General features: G+C 40.8%; 2 protein-coding genes across 2 annotated transcripts; one reads left to right on the top strand and one right to left on the bottom strand.

The window, feature by feature from the left end:
- Window positions 1-1,000: 1,000 nt before the first annotated feature.
- fabp3 (fatty acid binding protein 3, muscle and heart) lies at window positions 1,001-4,513 on the bottom strand. Its single transcript, XM_062436607.1, has 4 exons — window positions 4,289-4,513; window positions 2,261-2,433; window positions 1,439-1,540; window positions 1,001-1,334 (listed from the first exon to the last, which is right to left on the bottom strand). The coding sequence occupies exons 1-4, from the start codon at window positions 4,359-4,361 to the stop codon at window positions 1,281-1,283; spliced, it is 402 nt and encodes a 133-aa protein (XP_062292591.1). The 5' UTR covers window positions 4,362-4,513; the 3' UTR covers window positions 1,001-1,280.
- An 8,745-nt stretch (window positions 4,514-13,258) lies between these two features.
- On the top strand, window positions 13,259-19,416 carry dclk3 (doublecortin-like kinase 3). The gene is made up of 6 exons (XM_062435429.1): window positions 13,259-13,528; window positions 14,132-14,263; window positions 15,240-16,418; window positions 17,951-18,083; window positions 18,256-18,423; window positions 18,602-19,416. The coding sequence occupies exons 1-6, from the start codon at window positions 13,259-13,261 to the stop codon at window positions 19,414-19,416; spliced, it is 2,697 nt and encodes an 898-aa protein (XP_062291413.1).
- Window positions 19,417-20,527: the final 1,111 nt, after the last annotated feature.

Below are 20,527 nucleotides of genomic sequence, written 5' to 3'. Positions count from 1 at the left end.
GCCAAACACAGCCGATGATGGCTCAGGCTGGAACTGTTTCAGTAACCCCAAACTCACAAAGTTCACCTCTGAATTTAAGACTTTAGGCTTTGAAATGCCCTTTGGCTGAAGCCGGAACTAAACTTAAACAGTTGAGAATGATGTGTGTGGATATTTGTTGATTTCAGTGTTTGTAGACTTCAGGGTCCATGTTAACAAATTGAGGGGGAGAGGAAACAAACTTGGAGCAATTTCATAGTTTTTTCAGTTTGTCCAAGAGTTTGGACATTTTTATTGTTATTTTTAAGTCAAACAAACACTGTTCCAGGTTCATCATTGGCACCATGCATATCTCATTTTCTAAATAAGACAAAAAAAGTAACCCTGGAGCCACATGCATAAACAATGAGTACACATAAAAACCATGCATACACCATTCCTGCACATAAACTGGTATTTATAAAAGCTAAGTGTGCGCACCTCACGCATTCTTCAGACCAAACACTATTTTGCTGTTTATATTCCTTTTATTTTATCCTTAGTTGTGACACACCTTGTAAAGTCGGTTCAGATATGAGAGCCATAAACAGATCACATTTCTGAGATGGTTTACAGGTCCATATGGACGCTATAAGAACCACACAGCTGTGCATAACGGTTACGTGTAATGACAGCTGTTAAGCTGTTGCAGAACCTCACCAGTGAAACACAATCTGTGAAACTACACATCTCCTTTCTCACTTGTTTCATTGAGAGGTGTAAAGTCTGGTGGAGCATGTTGATATGAAAACAGTTGGTTAAAAGGTGTGTCTTAATCCACTTATGACTAATTGTGCGATTGGAAAATGAGGCTTGTGCACTTGCGCCCTCGATGACTGAGCTTTATAAAACACAACCGTGCGTACACACTGTAATAAATCTGAAGAAAAGAATGCGTATGCGTGTTTGTGGCTTTGTGCGTACACACAGATTTAGTCATGAATCTACAGAGTTTTACGCATGTGGCCCCTTGAGTTTTAAAGAGAGAAAACAACAACAAATCATTGGAATTTATTCAGTGTTTCTTACAGTAGAATGAACAACAGTATAAAGAGAAAGACAGGGAGAAACGGTGGCTGTAGGGAAGGGGCCACAGTCAGCAGTAACGTTAATACTGAACATAGAGGAAGCAGGAACATTGAAGGAATCAGCACCCTTACAAGGAGTTTGCTTAGTGTGGCTTTGAGATGGTGTTATAGGAGTTAGGGGGTGGAGGGCTTCAGCTGATGTAAGTTGGAGAGGGGAGGGGGCTCAGTGTTGTTTTACTCTGCCTTCTCGTAGCGACGTGTGCATACGACATTTCCCATTGTGAGTGTCTGTGATGGAGAGAGAAGAAAAGTTCAAATACAACAAAAATGCACACAGATGCATCAAAGCAGGCACACATATAAGTATGAATTTGTTTTAATTGAGCATTGACCAGTGTGAGAGCGTTTCCGCTGACATCCCGGACCAGACTGGTCTCTTTGCCGTCCCACTTCTGTACGTGCACCATCTTTCCACCATCTATTGTCACAAGGGACTGAAGCAAAAAGAGAGAAACAAAGGGAATGAATTACAGTCAAGTTTACATACTAGATCATATCAGTGAGCAATGCTTGGTGCACTGGTGGAATGTAGGTATATTTACTCGATCTAAACTTTATTAACATTTGCCACTAGTCATATCAGACCAAGTGAGGCTGTAGCAGCAAAACCCCCGAATGTATTAAAGTGAGTAATGCTGAGTTTTATTTGTTGTAAATTCAGCTTTCATATATAAGAGAAACAATGTGTTACTTCTTCTTCCAAAACTTACTTAGTGTCACTTTAAGGCAATATATAATAATAATATAATAATAACATTCATGTGGGTCTTTATAAAAAGTACTTTTGATATCCGTAGTACCAAAGAAACATCTTCTTTAAGTGGTTTTGTAGGGGCTCGCCACATTTTTTGTGTGTGGAGAGTTGCGACTCAGTAAGAATTGATTTGACTCGCAATGACCCAGAAACGAGTACATTTCCTGTCTGCGGCTTGTTTCCAACAAGTGAGGCATCAGCTGATCTCATTTTTCTGAGGTTGCTGTGGCTTCGATCTAATTTTGTTTCCGCATTACGACCAATCCATCTTGTCTGACAATCACCTCTCACCCCCCCGACTCCTCACTGACCCACCTCCACCTCTGAAAATTCGAAGGCCATCCATCATCCTCATGATTGTCATATATTTTTGGACACTTTTGTATTTTTTTTTTCTCACCTTGACCTTCCTGTCGTCGGCGGTGGTCTCGTCGAACTCCTCTCCCAGCTTGAAACTGAGCTCTGTGTTCTTAATGGTGCTTTGAGTCTTCACTGTCACCTTGTCGCCGTCCACTGCGATAATAGTGGTGGGCTTGGTCAGGTTGCCCACCTTACGTGTAGCAAAACCAACACCTGGAGAAAAAACAAAGACGCATGGGTATTGTAATGTGTTTGGACGGGGTGGGGTGGGTATACTGCTGCCTTGAACAGACGAACAAATCAAACAAACATGACGACGCCTTCCGTCAACTGCGCGTAGCTAAACTAAGCTCCATGCAAGTTAGCAGTACACACACTAAACACCTGAGGATGATGGGAATGTCGTTTGTTCATGTTAGACTGATAAAACGTTGACCTGCTGGTGGCGCTAGATGATAAGTCAGAGGATCAACAAAGTCAGTAAGAATCATGCTCCGAGATATGTGAATATATGCACAAAATTTGATAATAATCCATCTAAAAACTGCAGAGATATTAACTCTATAACAAGCGGTGATCTGCCCAACCAACATCCCTCGAGTCTTTCATTTATATATGTGTTAAAAGGCTGTTGAATGGTCTCATTCATTCACAAATTACTGTAAATGTCTCCATGATTAATATTACCAGAGGGTAAGTATTAAGTGGTGTATACTGAGAAAAGTTGTGAACAGCACTAATGGATTTGCCCTTTAGGTCTCCTTCAACTGTCACACTCTCTAATCTCTATTTGATTACTGTCCAAACCTGCAGCATGTTCTTCAAACAATGCAGGGTCTCGTTGACCTGACTGCCTGTCTGGGCATGCATGTCATGAACATTATTACTGGTTTTCCTTTTAGGGTGGGTGTGTATATATGTGTGTGTGCTCACATGTGTGTGACTTCATGACGGATCAGGAGAGTTAATTTCATTGGCTAACAGTGACTCACACCCTTTCTTAGACAAGCAAGCAAATAATCTGCTCTTTCTCAAGCTGACAGCGTCTTTCCCCACAATCAATACCGCGAAAACCACTTTGGGTGTGTGTGTGTGTGTGCAGATGCCTCGTTGATCAAGAAGATCGGGGTTAGAGGTTGAAGGGTCTCTGGTTTCTATGGTGACCAGGGCAGACAGGTCAAAGGTAATATGTCTCTGAGGTCACTGGGTGTGAATCTCTCTCTCTCTCTCTCTCTCTCTCTCTCTCTCACACGCTCATAAAGTCAAATAGTTAAGTGTTATTCTTCACAGCTGTTAAAATCCCTACACCTGCCCCCATCACACACTCACACACACAGACTGCAGTACGTGTATGACTGTGTGAGTGTGTGTGTGTGTGTGTGTGTGTGTGTGTGTGTGTGTGTGTGAGATGTTTTGAAACTCACTTTATCTGCACATTCTTGTTCCATTCGCATCGAGACCATCGTAACATTCAACCTCTCCCATGGCCGCAAACAATGACCCGCTTTCAGCTAAGGTCACCCACATTACACTCAAGTGTGTGTGTGTGTGTGTGTGTGTGTGTGTGTGTGTGTGTGTGTGTGTGTGTGCCAGCTGCTGACCATTCTGAGTTTCTCACAGTGGGGTTGATTTTCATTCCTCCGCTAAGAAAGAGCCCCTCCCTCTTTTTCAGCACTTAGGCCATGCGGTCAACCACTCTTCCTCTCCTTTCCTGCTTTCTTCCCTTCTTCTCTTTCTCTGTCTCTATTCCCCTTTTTCCCACCCTCCTTCTTCTTCTTCTAAGTGTTCTTCATTCCTCATTTTGATTCCTCCCTTATTTACCCCTCCATTGTCTCTCTCTGTCTGCATTTTTACTTAGTTCCACACCCTGCAGTAGCAGCTACTTAAACTGTTTAAACACACACGCCTTTTTTCTTTTTAAAAAAAAATCTCCTCAGCCCCATTTTCACATGTGCTCACATGCAGCACTGGCACCACTGCATCCTCTCCTCCTAAACACGCATGCGCACTTTACTCTCACGCTCACACTGTACTCATGTTTTTTTTTTTTTAAAGAAAGCACACTTACCCAGCTCCTTCATGTACTCATCAAATTTGTCGGACTCCTTGAGGTTCCATGTGCCAACGAAAGACTCGGCCATATCTGCAGCGGTGTGGAGGAATGAAGGTGCGAGAGACTGTGTGTGAGGGTGTGTGAGAGTGAGTGAGGCTGGAAAGCGAGGGAGCCACAGAAGAGGGAGAGAGGCTGAGAGAGAGAGAGAGTGAGCGGGAGAGAAAGAGAGGGAGAGAGAGTGTAGTCAGCAGCACCATCAGGCTGTGCTCTGATCCTACTGGCTGGTTTTATACCGGCTGTTCGTGATGTCATCAGGCTGTGCAGAGGGGGGAGGGGGAGGAGGTGAGGGGTGAGGTGGGGGGCGAGATGGAGAGGGAGTGATATACTTGATTTCATGCAGCAACAACAAAAAAAGCTACCGTGCAAATGAAGCATTTTTTAAATGTGAAGTCTTCGAATTATTTAGTTCTTTTTATGTATGTATTATCGTCAGTGTTGCAGTGCTAAGGAGAAGGGTTTCCTCATTTTTAATATTTAATATGTTACTGAATACATAGCTATATTGCTATTTTTAATTCTTTGAAATCAAATTTATGTTGTAACTAAGTAATGACATGGGCTTAAATGGTGTCACAGTACCAGTTAAACCCATGCCAGACTCTTGACTTTTTTTCATAAAACACCTTTATTTTATATTCCAAAATCTACATGAACTAATGAATACATTTTCAAATGAGAGATAAATCTTGTTTTATAATGATCTCCCTTATACATCATGTCAGTATCCATGAAAAACACCTGAAGTTAGATTTTGGTGGGCTTAATGAGAACCCTGACAGTTGGAAAACATTTGTTGGAAAATTTGAAATGTAATAAGTTACACAGCTTTGATTAAGTAATTGAAATAGTGACATTACTTATTACATTTTGATCTGTAACCGATTACATTTCCAAAGTAACCTTCCCAACCCTGAGTATAGTAATGTGGTTGTATGTAGTACTGTGTGTAAACCATTTGTAGTCTTTAAGCTTGAGCATTTGAGAAATGCTGAGAAAGAGTGAGAGAGGGAGGATCACAAAGAGCAACAGGGCCTCAGTATAGAAACCCTGGCTTAAAGAGAATAAAAGGCAGAGTAAAGAAAATAGGGGGGGAGGGGGGAGGACGAGGCGGAGGAAGAGCAGGGAGCGGTTGATGAACAGGCCCCCACTGTCAGACAGAGAGAAAGAGAAGAAAAACAGATTGAGCCCGGGGGGGGGGGGGGGGGGGTTGATTGATTTTTTTTGTGAGGGGTGGGGGGAGAAGGTTGAAGAGAATGTCATGGTAGCCCTCACTTCGTTTCTCTTCTGTGCTCCAGTTTTGTAGTTGTTTGACCTTTAATGACATGAAGCTGGCCTACTGGGGAGAAAGACGGTGGCAGAAACCCTGTGTGTGTGTGTGTGTGTGTGCGTGTGTGTGTGTGTGTATTGTGTTCCCACTTGTAAACACACATGCACACGATAGCCGAGTGAGCTACAGCCATGAGTGTGGAGATAAGGGTGTTGGAAGGTTATAGGGTATTGCTACAGTGATTTGGCACACATTAACCTGTTTTTAAGGACGAAATGTCATTTAAGGAGAACATTTCATTGGCTTAATTACTTCCCTGGGTACTTACCATAACCTCAACCAAAAAAAAAAGTTTTAATTTAAGCACAAGACTGGCGTTATTCTATAATAAAATGACTAAAATAATCTATGAGTTGCTGAACAAAAATTATAAGCCTGAAATATCAACAGTAATTCCTCTGTGACTTAGAGCTCCATTATTGCCCAAAAACTATTACAGTATTACACATATTACACATATTACACCAGTGAACCACACTCTTGCACATATTGCAACTGTGTTTTTTTGTGTCAGTCACAGTAGTGGTGAAGTACTCTAAACCTTATCTTAAAATTTTTTTTTCACATTTTGGGAAATATGCTTATTCATTTATTTCTTTCAAGAGTGTCTGTCTGATTAGCTTAGCTTAGCATAAAGACTGGAAAAAAAGGGGAAACAGCTAAACCTGGTGTGTCAAAAGGTAAATAAAAAAACAAATCTAAATCCCTCTAAATAACATGTTATACAAAAAGAAATACAATACAAGAAACAATTACATGTTACTGTTTCTTCTTCAATTTCGTGGCTGAGTGCAGTAATTTTCCAATCCCTGTGCTAAGTCAAAGTAACCATCTGATACCTGTAGCTTCATATTTAGCATACAAACAGGAGAGTATTGTCAGGCTTCTCATCTAACTCTCCCGCAAATTTTTCCTATAAACTAATTACTTTAACCCTAAAGCCAAACACAAAATTTCCAGAGCTCTTTGTAGAAGTGAGGCCAGACTAACATGTCCTCACTTGCAAAAGATTTCTTATTCTCTCAGGGGATGAAACTAAAAATGGTCATCGCAAGCACAGATGTACAGGAGCACGCACACACACGATCACACACACACACACACACACACACACACACACACACACCCACACAGCAACAGCATTCATTCAAAAGCACAAATGTTGACTTTAGGTCCGTCTGTCTCCCCGTCTGATGAAATTCCCCTATCTGCAGATGGTCAGATGATCTCTGGAGGTTGTGTAATAACTCAAACACACATAAAAGCGAACACCCTGTCCCACCACAAACCCACACACTCATACACACTCTTTTGCTCTTAAAAAAAAGATGTGTGTGTGTGTGGGGGGGGGGGGGGGGGGGGGGGGAATGCTGTTATATCACATCCCAACATGTTACATACTCTGTGCCACTGCCCTTGTCCCCCAATGGCCTCCATTCCCTCTTATAATGCAGCATTCCTAAACTGACACATGTGTGTTGGGTCAAACCTGTGGTGTGGTTTAGTCTGATATTTGACATAAACAGGTGTGAGAGAGACGCATGGAAAATGAGAGACGGGGGGAGAGAGAGAGAGCGAGAGAGAGAGCGAGAGAGAGAGAGAGAGAGAGAGAGAGAGAGAGAGAGAGAGAGAGAGAGAGAGAGAGAGAGAGAGAGAGAGAGAGGAGGTGAAAGGTTGAAATCGTTCATCTCTGGCCTAGAATATCCACAAGTTGCCTGTGGCTGTGCAAGTGTGTTTTAGTATGTGGGTGTGTGTTTGATCTTATGCAATCCTGTAATATAGGTGCTCTGTGATGCCAGTGTGGTCATAACTCACATGAAGTTGGATTTTCTCTGACACTTTTTCAGAAGAAACCCCCTGCACACACCCTCTTCGGCACATTAATAAAGCATGCGTGAAGAATGTTTTAGCTAGGCTCGATAAAATCCTGAACTGCGGCGCTAAATAAGCTCCATCCATCACGTGAATTAACACTGATGTATTAGCAATTACATGAAACGTCTTTATCCTGTTTGTGCAGAATGTAATTATCTCATCTCTCTTTTTATTGAGTTCAACTTCTCAGATCTGTGTGTACACGAGAGCCCGTTTACTGTCCAGGCTAATCCTGCACGTATGTTTGTCCTTACCACACACCCACACACACACACACACACACACACACATTTGAATCCTCGTTCAGCAAGCCATAAACTAAGGAATGTTGATCTGTCTTCCAGATCTCAAAGGCCTTTCATGTGGATGCAAAATACAACTACTTAAACAGCTGGACATTGCCACTCCCTTCAGCACTCATTCATTAATTATTTCTTTCACTCAGCAGCCTCCCTGGCTATTTGTCAAGCTGTGCTCACATATCATAACACACTTATGTGCTCTCACTCTCTCTCCCCTATCTATAGCAGCATGTGTAATTAAACAGGGAGTTGATTACATGAATGAAGGCATGAAAGCTTGGATGGCATCGTGAGTCTGCATGACTCAGCTTACAGGGTGAATGGTAGAGTTTCAAACATGCATTTATTTATTGTAGGCTGCTTTTCATAAATTGTAACACATGGCTTTATTAATGAGTGATGACCACTTAGACTGAGGTTTTAAATGGTAATCAGTCACTGATAAAATGTACCCAGTCAAACTACTCCATTAATGTCAGTATATAAATAAGTTGGTGGTTCATTGCAGAGAGGCTTTCTGATTAATTACAGGAATAGTCCGACATTTTGGGAAACATTCTTATTGGCTTTCTTACAAAAGATTGATAGCACTCTTTGAGCCCAAAATATTTCAAAACATGTCAAACTATTTGTTTGTCAAGCTAAGAGCTTGTTAAAAGACAAATAAGTCGTGGTTGAAGAGGATAGATACCAGCCTAAAGGATTTTTACACAACCAGGCAACCCAAAAGTCCATATTATATGTCTTATAACTGATTTATAAAGCATTTATTTACCATTGATTAAGCCTTTGATTACAACTTTTATATGGGTTGCTCTATTCCAAAGTGGTACCACTTACTGTATTGCAGCAGTTGCTGACATACACTGAGCAGCTGCAGAGTCGTCTTTATGTGTGTGTATTTTGTGTTATTTCTGCAGAGGGGCAAAAGACCGCACTTCTTAATTTGTTCCATAAATCCCCCGGTGAGCCATCAGCAAGTACGAAAAGAGGAAGACACAAACAAACAGAGTTACTGAAGGACGCCAAAGTGAGTCAGATTTCCTTTTTTTGGAATGTGAACTTAATCTCAAAATATATGTAAGATAAATTGACTCATGATAGCTAGAAAGTTCTTCCAGCTTTTGCCTGGTTGCAACTCCTGTCTGGCTGCTGGGATGTACACTTTCCTCCTCTGCTGGCCAAACACTGGTACTACATACGGGCCACATAATCATTTGGCAGTGTTGGACAAGATACTGAAATAATTAAATCATCACTGATCAAATTGGTGAGTTATTATTTAGTCAGTGTTTCTACTTCAAAACAGAGTCAATGCTATCACAACTGTGTAAGTGTGAAAAGTGATTCAAAATTAGAAAAAAGACCCCCAAACATATGACATAATAATCAATATTAATCCACCTGAAGTCTTAATTATATTTACTATGAGCTTATAAAGAAGAAGAAACTGGGCACACTGGTAATTTAAGGGTTTCAGGTGTTGGTATGTTATTGCTAAAACCCTGGTTCAAATTTAGCTGGGGACCTTTTGTTGCATGTCATTCCCCAACTTTCCTACTATCACTTTCTAATAAAGATATAAAATACTTGAAAAAGGGGAAAAAAACACTTTAAACTATAAGGAAAAAAGGGATGATTAGTTGAATGATGATAAACATCATTTGGGTCTCAGCAGTGAGACCAGGATATGGAGCTAGATGAGTTTCCTGATCCAATATTAACTGTATCCTTGGAGACAGCACCATGGGGGGCAGTGTATTAACAGATCAGTGAGTGTTTGAGGCCGCGTATTAGATTCCATCAATGAAACTATGGTAACTGTCTCTGGTGGTCCCTCCCCCTCTTGTCAGTGTAATTTTTCACTTCCAGTCATTGCGATTTGGAGTGTTTTGTGCAGGCATTCAATGATGTTTTACACTAATACATAAAAAGTGTCAACCAGAGGTGTAGCAACCAATGAGGTCGCCAGAATCATGGTGTGGGCATTGTTTCTGGGAATTTGGAGATTTTTAGACACAAAAAGGAGTTTATTTTTTAAGACATAGTGTGGGTTTTTAAGCCTCACGCTTTTGCATTTGCTTATGTTCGGCTTCCAAGTATTTTGAGCCGGCATTTTACCTTTGATAGTTGCAGTGGAATGCTAAGAAGAAAAGAGAGGAGCAAGAGAGATAGGTTATGACATGCAACAAAGGTCCCCAGTTAGGCTTAAACAGGCATGTTACTGTCAAACTGTCAGCACATTGAACCCCCAGTTGCAGGGATGCCACCTCATGTTCTTTAAAAAAATAAAATCTATGAATTTGAGTATTTTAGGTCAAATAAAGTAAAATTATAATACAATTTAAAAAAAGTAAAGTAAAGTTTATTTTGTGTTAAAATGCCTGGCAATGGACTTTGAAGTTACCTATCAATTAAAGGAGAGAAACTTAGGCAGAAAATATAACTGCAGTGTATCTTTTAGGCAACTGGTAAAATAGGTAGGGGTGAGGTGGTCAATTTGGACAACTGACTTCAGCATTTTTTAATCCCTGGCTATATACATATGGAGCCTCTCTTCAACAGATCTGATTAAGTAACACAACTAACTAGCAACATCACCAGTCATTTATTTTAGGTTTCTGTTTTAGGTTGTGTTGGTAGTTTTAAACATAAGATAGTTCACAGACAGGGGTACAGGAGAATCTCCTGAAATTAATATCTTCAAACACTTTAGTTGTGGTCTGATTTGATTTTTGAAATAAGCAAAGTAACCATATTTTCTCATAATAGAGATGTGGGACATTGCATGGGAGCAGTCCACTTTTCAGACTTGTTTCCTGTCAAATGTAGCTGAAAAATAGACTGCATACCTTCCTGGGACAAATTAAGACAAGTTACCTTGAGACAAGTCTAATAACCCATAGTGCATATGGCGCTTACAGGAGTATTTGTCTTTGATAAGAAAAAAAAGAGGTTTTATCATCCTAAAATAAGATGTAGTAACTTTTTTGAATTTCCTTTTTTGCACTTTAGAATTGGTTAATATAGCCTAATATCTCAGGGAGGCTAAACACACAAGCTATGTGCTGTAGTTATTGTGGCTTTTTGGCCACATAGGGTAGCTGCAAATGTTCCATCTGTTTCCTTCATGTGACATACGCCACTGCAACAATATTTTACAACAACAATGCGTGCTAGTTGGTTACAAAATTCGGTTTCCTTTTGTCAGTTTATCTGAGGATAAACCAAACAAATCAAATAAACCTAGTCACATGATCTGACAAAGCTTTCCTGCAGATAATATGTTTTTAAAAAAAAATATATATACATTTAGGGTAGAAGCATCCTTAAAGCTGTGTGGACTGTTTTGAAAACTTTTACCAGCATCTTTATACAGCCTCTTATAGCGCTGCAAATAAACACATTCCGGTCATAACTTTCAAGATAAAACCCTAATTAATGAGCATCGTCAACCATCTCGCAAAAGGTACAGGTGATTATGTCATTGAAATCTGCAATTGATTAACATTAAACGTTTATAGAAAAGTGTCCTGTTTGGTAGCTAAGCCACCCAAAGCACAATATCAAGTTATCATAAATGCTTTACTTTGAATGCAAACGTAGATTCCGGTCATTTTTTCCCCCTCCAGCCTTTAACTTGACATGTATCCATGACAACTACTGTACACCAGGTCCGGTCAGCTCCTCTCAGCCGCATCCCGTTACTTTTCCTGGAGGCTGGCAGCAGAGGGAATAAACACAGCAGCTGACTGAGGAGTAAAACTGAATGAAGAAATAAAGTGTCACTTACTTTTTTCAGTGTCAGTGTCGTTTTGGGGACCCATGACGTCATCACAAAAAGCCCGGTACGGGTGTGAAGCGGCGCGTAAATGGAGAACTACAGGTGAGTCTCAGTGAATGGATTCTAGTACCCATATTTTAGTAAAATTGCAGATTTTTCCTGTCAAGAGTCAAGACTACTATTTATAAAAATTGATATACATGGAATACTTTTATAATTGTCTCTAAGTTATAGATATACTTTATATATTAACAACAAGACTGAGGGCATTAAAACTTAAAAAATAAAAAAATACAAAGCTGTGGCCCTATATGAGGTGGGGAAATAGAAAACATTATGATTTAGTGTTAGCTTGTACATTATGTAAGTGATATTACAATAGACTACCTATTCCCCATCACACCCCCTACACACACACACACACACACACACAAACACACACCTACACACACCTACAAATGTTGTCCCAGGTCACTTTTGGGTAGGCTACATACAGTTCCTTGAGACTTTTAACCTACCCCTAACCATAACCACTAGCCTACTTGCCCTACCGTAACCTTAACCACTGATCCAAAAATAAGCGTTTTACAAACTGGGGACATGGCTTTTGTCCCCAAACTAGTCTTGTTAAACTAGAATTTATTCCCAAAAGTAGCCTGTGACACCCCACACACACACAATCTTAAAGGGTATTCAAAGGCAATTCAAAGTGCTTTACATGAAATATTAAGATTTTTTTTTTAATGCAAAAGGAGTACATTATAAAAATACATTTAAATATAATTAAAAATAGTTATTACAGAGTCAAGAGAACAGAAAGTAACAAATAAGCTAAAATATAATAAGAATAAATTAAATAAGATACATAAAATATGAGTATAAAAGTTACGGTGCAATGTAAGAGCGTCAGATTTGATTTAATAAAAGGCAGCATCACACAGAAAAGTTTTCAGTTCTGATTTAAAAGAAAAGGATAAGTGGTGCATAAAAGCTGAAGTTTCATTTAGTTTTCTTTGACTCGCCACAGCTGGCTCTTTATGAGACATTTAACAGACCTGGAGTTCTTCCTGCGCCCACAGTGAAAAGTTTCTATTGTTGTGTGTGTTTGTGTGTGTGTGCTTGTGGATACTTTTGTGCAAAAATATGTGTGTGCTGTTGGTCCCTCTCAGGGGGCAAAGTGGTGTCTTGTTAAAAGGGGGCCCAGGTCATGTTAGAGGTAGGGTCTTGTGTTTCTGTCTGTTGTTCTTCATCAGGAAAGAAAACAAAATACAACCCCCCCGCTGACCGGACAGATAACATCTCTCCATCTCCCTCGGTGCCAGAAAGTGAAATGTCAAAGATGCCGTGTGTCTGTCTATCATTAATCATGCAGATTCAGCTGAGCTCGAACCAGGTCAGGCAAGCTTTTGTTGAGGTGTGTGTGAGTTTGCATGACTTAAGGAAATCTAAATAATTCAGACGGTGGGGCAAGGTGCTTGAAGAATCTCAAATGGCCCCTGCACTCCATGTGATGGAAAACACACAAATCTGATCAGCCGGATTTGTTTTCACACACGCACGCACACACACTCACACGGATGAGGAAGCGGTGTTGTGTTACTTATGAGTTTTTCTTTGTATATTCGAAAAAGTGAGTGATGGAGAAGGCTTTCAATAACCCAACTCCTGCTCCTCCATTCTTCCTCATGCCTATCCCGGCTTCAGTGCCTCCTGCCTCCTTGTTGAAGCGTTCTGGTGGGGCACCCCAGCCGTGGCCCATCCACCCCCATCCTACGGGACCGATCAACAGGACCCACTGCCCCCCTCCTCACCTGCCTCTCTTCCATACCCGTCATGCAGAGGAAAGTGCCGAGCGGCCCCATCTGGTCACCATCGTCCGCCCCTGTGGTCAAAGTACACTGCGGAAGGTGAACTCAATATTACAATTTTCCCGCTCTAATTAAAAAAGTGCTTTAATTGGTTGTATTATTGATGAATGAATGATGTGCTAATGCTTTATAGATCTATTATCAGCTATTAATAAGAACAATGGTTGAGTTTAGAGGTTATGAAAGATACCTTTTGATTGAGTTTATCCTAGCCTCCATTTGGTCGCAGTGCAGTAATAGATGTTTACAAATCCTAAATAAAAGTTTCACTTTCTAATAAGCCAACAGCCTGCAGTTATAATAAGTTCTTATTATAGTTATTAAAGATTTTTGGTGCAATGTAAGAAGCCTTTCTGAAGAATTAAAGAGGTAAAAATATCAAGCTAATATCATGGGGGAAGAGGACATAGGCCAGAAAAAAGGTATTTACAACCTTACAACACAAAAGTAATTGTTCTTATTAATAACAGATCAATATATCATCATAAATGATTTATTAACCACTAATGATGACATTTGTTACAAGCTGTAAACCCTGAATGAAGTTACAAAGTCAAGCCCAATTTTCAGTAGCTGACAGGATAAATTACATGTGAGAAAGTCTCATTATGTAACTGTTATTTTTGTGTCTTGTTTTTCAAGGTAACGGTGCTTTTAAACCGTAGGGGTGTGGTGTCCTTCGAACAACTGCTATTGGATATCTCTGAAGCGTTGGGATTTCCTCGCTGGCACAGGGCCAGAGTCACACGCTTGTACACATCTTATGCCATAGAGGTAAGGCTCAGTCATGGTCTGATTAAGGTGCTTGGGGGCCCCTGGACAAAAGGCAAAAATGCACAGGCCCCTGTTAACACCCTGTTCCTCCCACACTCTGTTTATAATGTATTTTTTCCATGCTGCAATACTACCTGCATACAGGTTTACTGAGTGGTAACGTGATTAAACACAAATACATCTAGAAATATGTGACATGTAAAGCACACAACTGAAATCATGAAGGTTCTGACACAGATTTTGACACAGGTCAAGTCAGAGCCTGATGATAAGCTCCTTATCATGTTGATGCTGTCATCCCAAACAAAGTCACAATAAAGTAGCTCAAAACATTAACTCACAGTAGGCCTGGAGCTTTCAAGGACCCTGATGTGATGAGCTTGAGGGCATTGTTCCCTGTTGTTTGTTGTTTCATTGTTTCTTTGCCCACTTGGTATTCCAGCCCACACCCGTTTGAAAAGCACTGGTCTTCAGGTGACACCCATCTAATGACTGGGGAAGATTAATTAAAATGGACAACATAGGAAGGTAAAATAAAGGGATATGTGGACATCCTCCTAATGAGGAATTACAAATGCCACGTTCCCAACTTGCATAAATGATGCTGCTAAGTTTTAATAATGCTAAAACTCTTAAATCAGATAGTTAGGGTTAGGGTTTAGGGCTAGGGTTAGGATGGCTAACTAAGAGGAGAAAATAATTCAAGCAGGTTAAGTATTGTCTTTTAGTACAGTAATACAGCTTGAGATTGTATTCCTGGAGAATTGCTGCTTTCCCCCTAGAGCAGGTGAACTTCAACTAGTCAACAAGAGACATTTTGGTGTCAAACTAGGTGTAGCTTGTTAAATATTTATGTTAAAAAGAGACATTTTTTACACAGATTTTTCAGCCTTTCTAAAATATTAAATGATTATTATAAACTTAGTCTATACTCTTACTACTCTACTATTTTTACTTATTTTTTTCATGTTCGTAGGTTAAAGGTGTGTGCGACTTCTTTCGTGGTGATGTGGCTTTTGTGGCATTGGGAAAGGCTCGTCCAGAGCTGAGCAGTGTGCAGGAGGCGCTGGAGGAGCTGTTTCCTGAACATTCCAGCTACCGAGCCGAAGCACTGCTGGTCTGGGAGAAGAAACTCCGGCCAGCGCCAGATAAAGCAGCTAAAGCCGACAGCGGGTACAGTGAGGGGACAGACAGCAGCGGGACACACGATGATACAAATAGACAAATCAAGAATCAGACCAGTACACACACTCCTCGCTTTGCAGACAAACACCAGGCAGAAAATCGTAATTCAGACACTCAGAAGTCACATAAAAAGAATATGTGCAGAAAACTTGCTCGCCTTCCAAACCATCTGCAGAAGCTCTGTGTGAGGGGCGGTATCAGAGAGCCACAGCCATCCATCATTGGTCCATTCAAACATGAAGGTCTTAGAGAAGCAGACATACCCTCTCCTACACTGTGTGAAAACTGCTTGGCAAGAAGAACTAAACATCAGGGTCCAGAACGGATCGATCCACTCTCTGGGAGGGTCCCTCTTCCTCCTGTGTTGAGGAAACAAAAAGGAAGTTCATCTATTGTGGAGGATGTGAGAAAATTAGACATTCATATCAGCCCTCCACCTCCTCAGCCAACCTGCAGAGTTGAGGAGAGGAATCTTCCCCAGTTACAACTATTAAATCCACTTCCAGGAGTGGGTGCAGAGAGGACAACCTTTGACCTTCCCTCAGATGACAGTGAAGTCACTTTGTTAGATATCGAGCGTTGCTATGAAATTGGACGTGTGGTTGGAGATGGAAACTTTGCGGTGGTGCGAGAGTGCCGCCGTCGTGACAACAATCAAACCCTCGCTGTGAAGATTGTGGAGCGCTCCAAGCTCGTTGGTCGAGAGCACATGATGCAGAATGAGCTGAGTCTTCTGGGTAGCCTGTGTCACCCTCACATAGTGCGTCTGTTGGCGCACCATCACACACACACTCACTCCTACCTGGTCATGGAGCTGGTGAGTGGGGGGGATCTGTTTGAGGCCATCAGTGAGATTGGGAAGTTTTCAGAAGCGGAGGCAGGACTGATGGTGTCAGATGTGAGCGAAGCGCTAAATTACATCCACTGCAAGAGCATCGTCCACCGAGACCTCAAACCAGAGAACCTGCTGGTGAGAATCAGATAATGTTTGTTAAAAAAAGGAAACAGTCTCAGTGAAAATTGGTGCAGTTTGCAGCTTTGTTTAGACAAATTCAATACACAGTGGCTTTAAAGGATTAGTTTACATTTTTTCAACAGTCAGGTGCCCACATGAACACTGAAACAGTTAGGATAAAAAAATGTATTTAAAAGGCTTCATTTAGTCAAAAAAGTGTACATCCTCCACAGTTACAGCCTCTAAGTAAAAAATTCCCTTTTTGTCTCGACAAACCTGTCCTTTAATATTTAGAAAGGAATATGATTGATTACCAATGTATTAATTTGTCTTACGACATAATGCTTCCAAAATAGACTTTTAAAGCTGTTTAATTAATGTTTTTGCCACTTGGGGGCAGTGGAACAAGCTGTAAACACAACACTGATAAATCATCTCTCATATAAAATGGATAAGTCAAAAGAGATATCTGCCAAACATCCAGCAGACACAACAGAAGCTGCAATGTTTCTTGTTATATGATGAATGAAATCCTAAAATTCACTCTCCACTAACTCTTGAAGAAAATGTTGGGCTTTGTAGCTCCTAAAAGCTCTGCTATGTTCACCAGCTACTTGCCAACTTTATCTATCAGACATTTGGTGTGATAAGTAGCTTACATAGGGTTTTTTTTCAGGGCTTTTAAGGTGAAAACAGCTGCCTGCCGCTACCGGAAATGGGGTTGAAGAGAGGAGTAATAACGTTGTACGCCAAAACAATGAGTTGAGAGACACTAAAAACCTCCATAGAGCAGAGGAGGAAACTATGGACTCAGGTTGTAATTGTCAACAAATTTGTCACTACAAGAACCCGGTCACTTTAAAAATAGAAATTTGAGCCAATACTAATATAGAATAGAATAGGTCTTTATTGTCATTATACATTGTACAACGAAATTGAGATGCAACCCCTTATTAGTGCAAACTATGAAAGTGCAAAGATAAAACATTAATACTAGGATAAAAATACATTTTAAAAAATAAATACCAAGCACACACCTCGCATACAACATGTCATTCAAGTTATTGCACAATCATCAGATTATTGCACAGTCTTACGCATTTTTTCAAGCCTTAATTGCGTTCAGCGACACTATTGCTCTTGGTTAAAAACTCATCTTGAATCTTTTTGTCCTGCATTTTATTGAATATATAAAAATATCCTTTACTAAAGCTTTAAAGAATACTTGCCCTAAACACAATAGACAATACAACCCTAAAATCACAATTAATTCTTAATTTAATTCTCAATTAATTCTGCAAGACATTCATTCCACCACTCTGGCCACACATAACACACTCATTATACCAGTACCACTTATAATACTTAACTTATCTGAGAGAATAATTAATAGTTCTTGATGTTACTTCTGTTAGTAACATAAGATGTTTCATCATATCAGTATGAAAACAATGCGGAGGCTCTAGAAGACATCTGAATTTCATAAATATCACCTTAACTCCTCCTTTCTGCCTGACTCTTTCTGTCTATTTCTTGTTCTCTCTCAGATAGAGCGTGTTGCTGCTGGCATCTGTCGGCTGAAGCTGGGAGACTTTGGTCTTGCCATGGTTGTGACTGAGCCAGTCTTTACTATATGTGGCACGCCCACATATGTAGCCCCGGAGATTCTCTCTGAAACAGGTTTGTGCTGTTTGCTGCAGTATCACTCTCTACTCTACATGTGTTGTAGCCTTAAAGCCCGTCTTCTCGTCTTTCTTGAATATAAATGATTTTTTTAATTTTAAAAACTACAGAATGTCCATTTATTACTTTTGTATATTTTAACAATATTTACTTTTCCCAAAAATAACAGGTTACGGGGTAGCTGTGGACATATGGGCACTGGGTGTTATTCTCTACATCCTGCTATGTGGCTTCCCCCCATTTCGCAGTCGGGATCGAGACCAGGAAGAACTGTTCCAGCTAATAAAACAAGGACAGCTCCACTTCCTGCCCCCCTATTGGGACCCCATCTCAGAGGGTGAGAAGTGCAGAAATACACTGTATGACGGCACAAACACCCACACATTACATCCAAGATTGAACAGATCAAATTAAAGAAATGATTTTATTCTATTGTTTGTATGTTTTGTGTGAATAGATAAACATTTTTAAAATGTTTTTAATCTGTTGTTTGTGTGTGTTGTGTTTGAGTGCAGAAGCCAGATGCCTTGTTCGAGCTCTGCTTCAGTCAGATCCCACAGTGCGGCTAACAGCTGAGCAGACCCTGCTGCATCCTTGGGTGAAGGCAATGGCTTCAATTTGCAGGCAGAGGGCGCTCACAGACAATCCTGAGAACACAGTACATCCTGGAGTAGAACCAGAGAGAGTCCAGAGACCAGCTCAGATCAACGTGGAAGAAGGAGCAACAGACAAAAGACACACCAGCAGCGAAGTGTTGCCCACACACAAAGTGGAGCTAAGCAGACACTATGAAGGACAAGCTGAGATGAGCACAGGAAGAAGAAAAGAGGAGAATATACCTCCACAGCAGCTATTAATAGAGATAAGTACAGTCCAGAGCGTCTCTCCACAGATCAAAGTACACACACCTTCAGAGGCCACACCTGGACACCAGAAACTCGAGAGCAGCTCTACAGACTCACCGAGGAAGCTAGTTATTCAGCATTCAGGTCTGAATCTGTCAAACACAGACTGTGACTCCATCAGCCCAACCAGCCCGAGTCAGCTAAATGCCCCTGCAGCCCAAACTGAAACAGTTTTGACTGAAACACACCAATCAACACAAAAAAGCCAACTGCAGACACCTAATTTACAACCTCCAGCCACAGTGGGTCACTCAACACAACATCATCCATCCTTCCACCCAGCAGCCACTTCTTCAACTCATTTCCTCCATCAGCAAAACTTCACCTCTCCACTGAACAATCCTACCACAGCCACCACCCAAAACCACTCAGCCGAAAACCACGACGATCTGACCACTGACACCACAATCAACCACTCGCACTGACCCGCACAGCCGCAGCCTCACTGACGACCTCCTGTCTGACTGTGTGATTAGATCAGGGTCATCGCTTTCATTGTTCCGGACAATACCACTGATTTCTTGGCAGCCGAATACTTCAATGACCTGCAGATGATGTGATTTACTCTCTAGCAATTGAATAGCATCTGATTGATTGAGGCTAGATAAATCTCTTAAGTGTGTGTAATCCATTTATCCTACAATCATGAATTGATGAAGAGATGTTATGTAATGGCCGAGGTATGTGTCCACCTAGGAGGTTGTGATGAGGAGTAGTGAATCGCTGAGCAAAAACTGCAGAAATGAATGGTATAGTGTTAATCAAGTAGGACTCACATTGGATTTAAACATATTTCCGGTTTGTCATTGTTTCTAATGTTGTGGTGTATTAATTAAAATACTTTAGTAGTAAATGTGTTAAGTTTTTGTTGTAATTGTCTCTCTATTTGTACCTTTAAACCATGGTTAACTTCGAGGTTATGAAATGTTATCATGTCCGTCAGTGGTATCTATTTTTGATCACTTGTATGTCAACACCGACCTGCTTAATACTCCAAGAAATCCATTCCTAGAAGTCCGTCCTAGGATCATTTATCTAGCACCGTTTACTATACATTCATAAACTAAAATATCACTTCCAAGAACTTTTTGATTATAATTTCTGTAAATGTTTGTGGTTATGCAACACATGTTGTACTGGCGTGAATCCAGAAATACAGCTGATTTGAAATAATGCACATGGTGCTGTAATTATCAGTCTGTGGACAAATTAATGTGCGATAGGATCCAGAGGCTGACAATGGGAATTATCCAGCATTCAGGACACACTGTGTGACCATGTACAGCTACTGGGTAAGCTGTGTGTACATTGCTGAGGGTGGTATGGCTCCCTTGCCATTCCACACAGACCAAATAAGGCATATCTGTCTGTCCAGTGGGAGTGGTTAGTCGTGTCCTTGCAGTTTGCAGACAGCTGACACTCTGACATCCTGCCCCACCTAACCCCAATACACAACCCCCCATTCTCAGGCTAAATCACATATTTGGGGCATTGAAGGGGATGAAAAACTTGTAAATGTTGCCAACCTATTATCTA

Source organism: Scomber scombrus, chromosome 16 (genome assembly GCF_963691925.1).
Source record: "Scomber scombrus chromosome 16, fScoSco1.1, whole genome shotgun sequence".
NCBI lineage: Eukaryota > Metazoa > Chordata > Actinopteri > Scombriformes > Scombridae > Scomber > Scomber scombrus.
The sequence above is the reverse complement of the archived record's forward strand: the minus strand, read 5'-3'. Positions and strand labels throughout refer to the sequence as shown.

Coding starts and splice junctions, on each gene's coding strand:
- fabp3 (XM_062436607.1), bottom strand. CDS start 4,361: ATGGCCGAGTCTTTCGTTGGCACATGGAACCTCAAGGAGTCCGACAAA. Junction 2,434..4,288: donor TGAGTACATGAAGGAGCTGG/GTAAGTGTGCTT, acceptor TTTTTTCTCCAG/GTGTTGGTTTTGCTACACGT. Junction 1,541..2,260: donor CCGACGACAGGAAGGTCAAG/GTGAGAAAAAAA, acceptor TTTTTGCTTCAG/TCCCTTGTGACAATAGATGG.
- dclk3 (XM_062435429.1), top strand. CDS start 13,259: ATGGAGAAGGCTTTCAATAACCCAACTCCTGCTCCTCCATTCTTCCTC. Junction 16,419..17,950: donor TCAAACCAGAGAACCTGCTG/GTGAGAATCAGA, acceptor GTTCTCTCTCAG/ATAGAGCGTGTTGCTGCTGG. Junction 18,424..18,601: donor TTGGGACCCCATCTCAGAGG/GTGAGAAGTGCA, acceptor GTTTGAGTGCAG/AAGCCAGATGCCTTGTTCGA.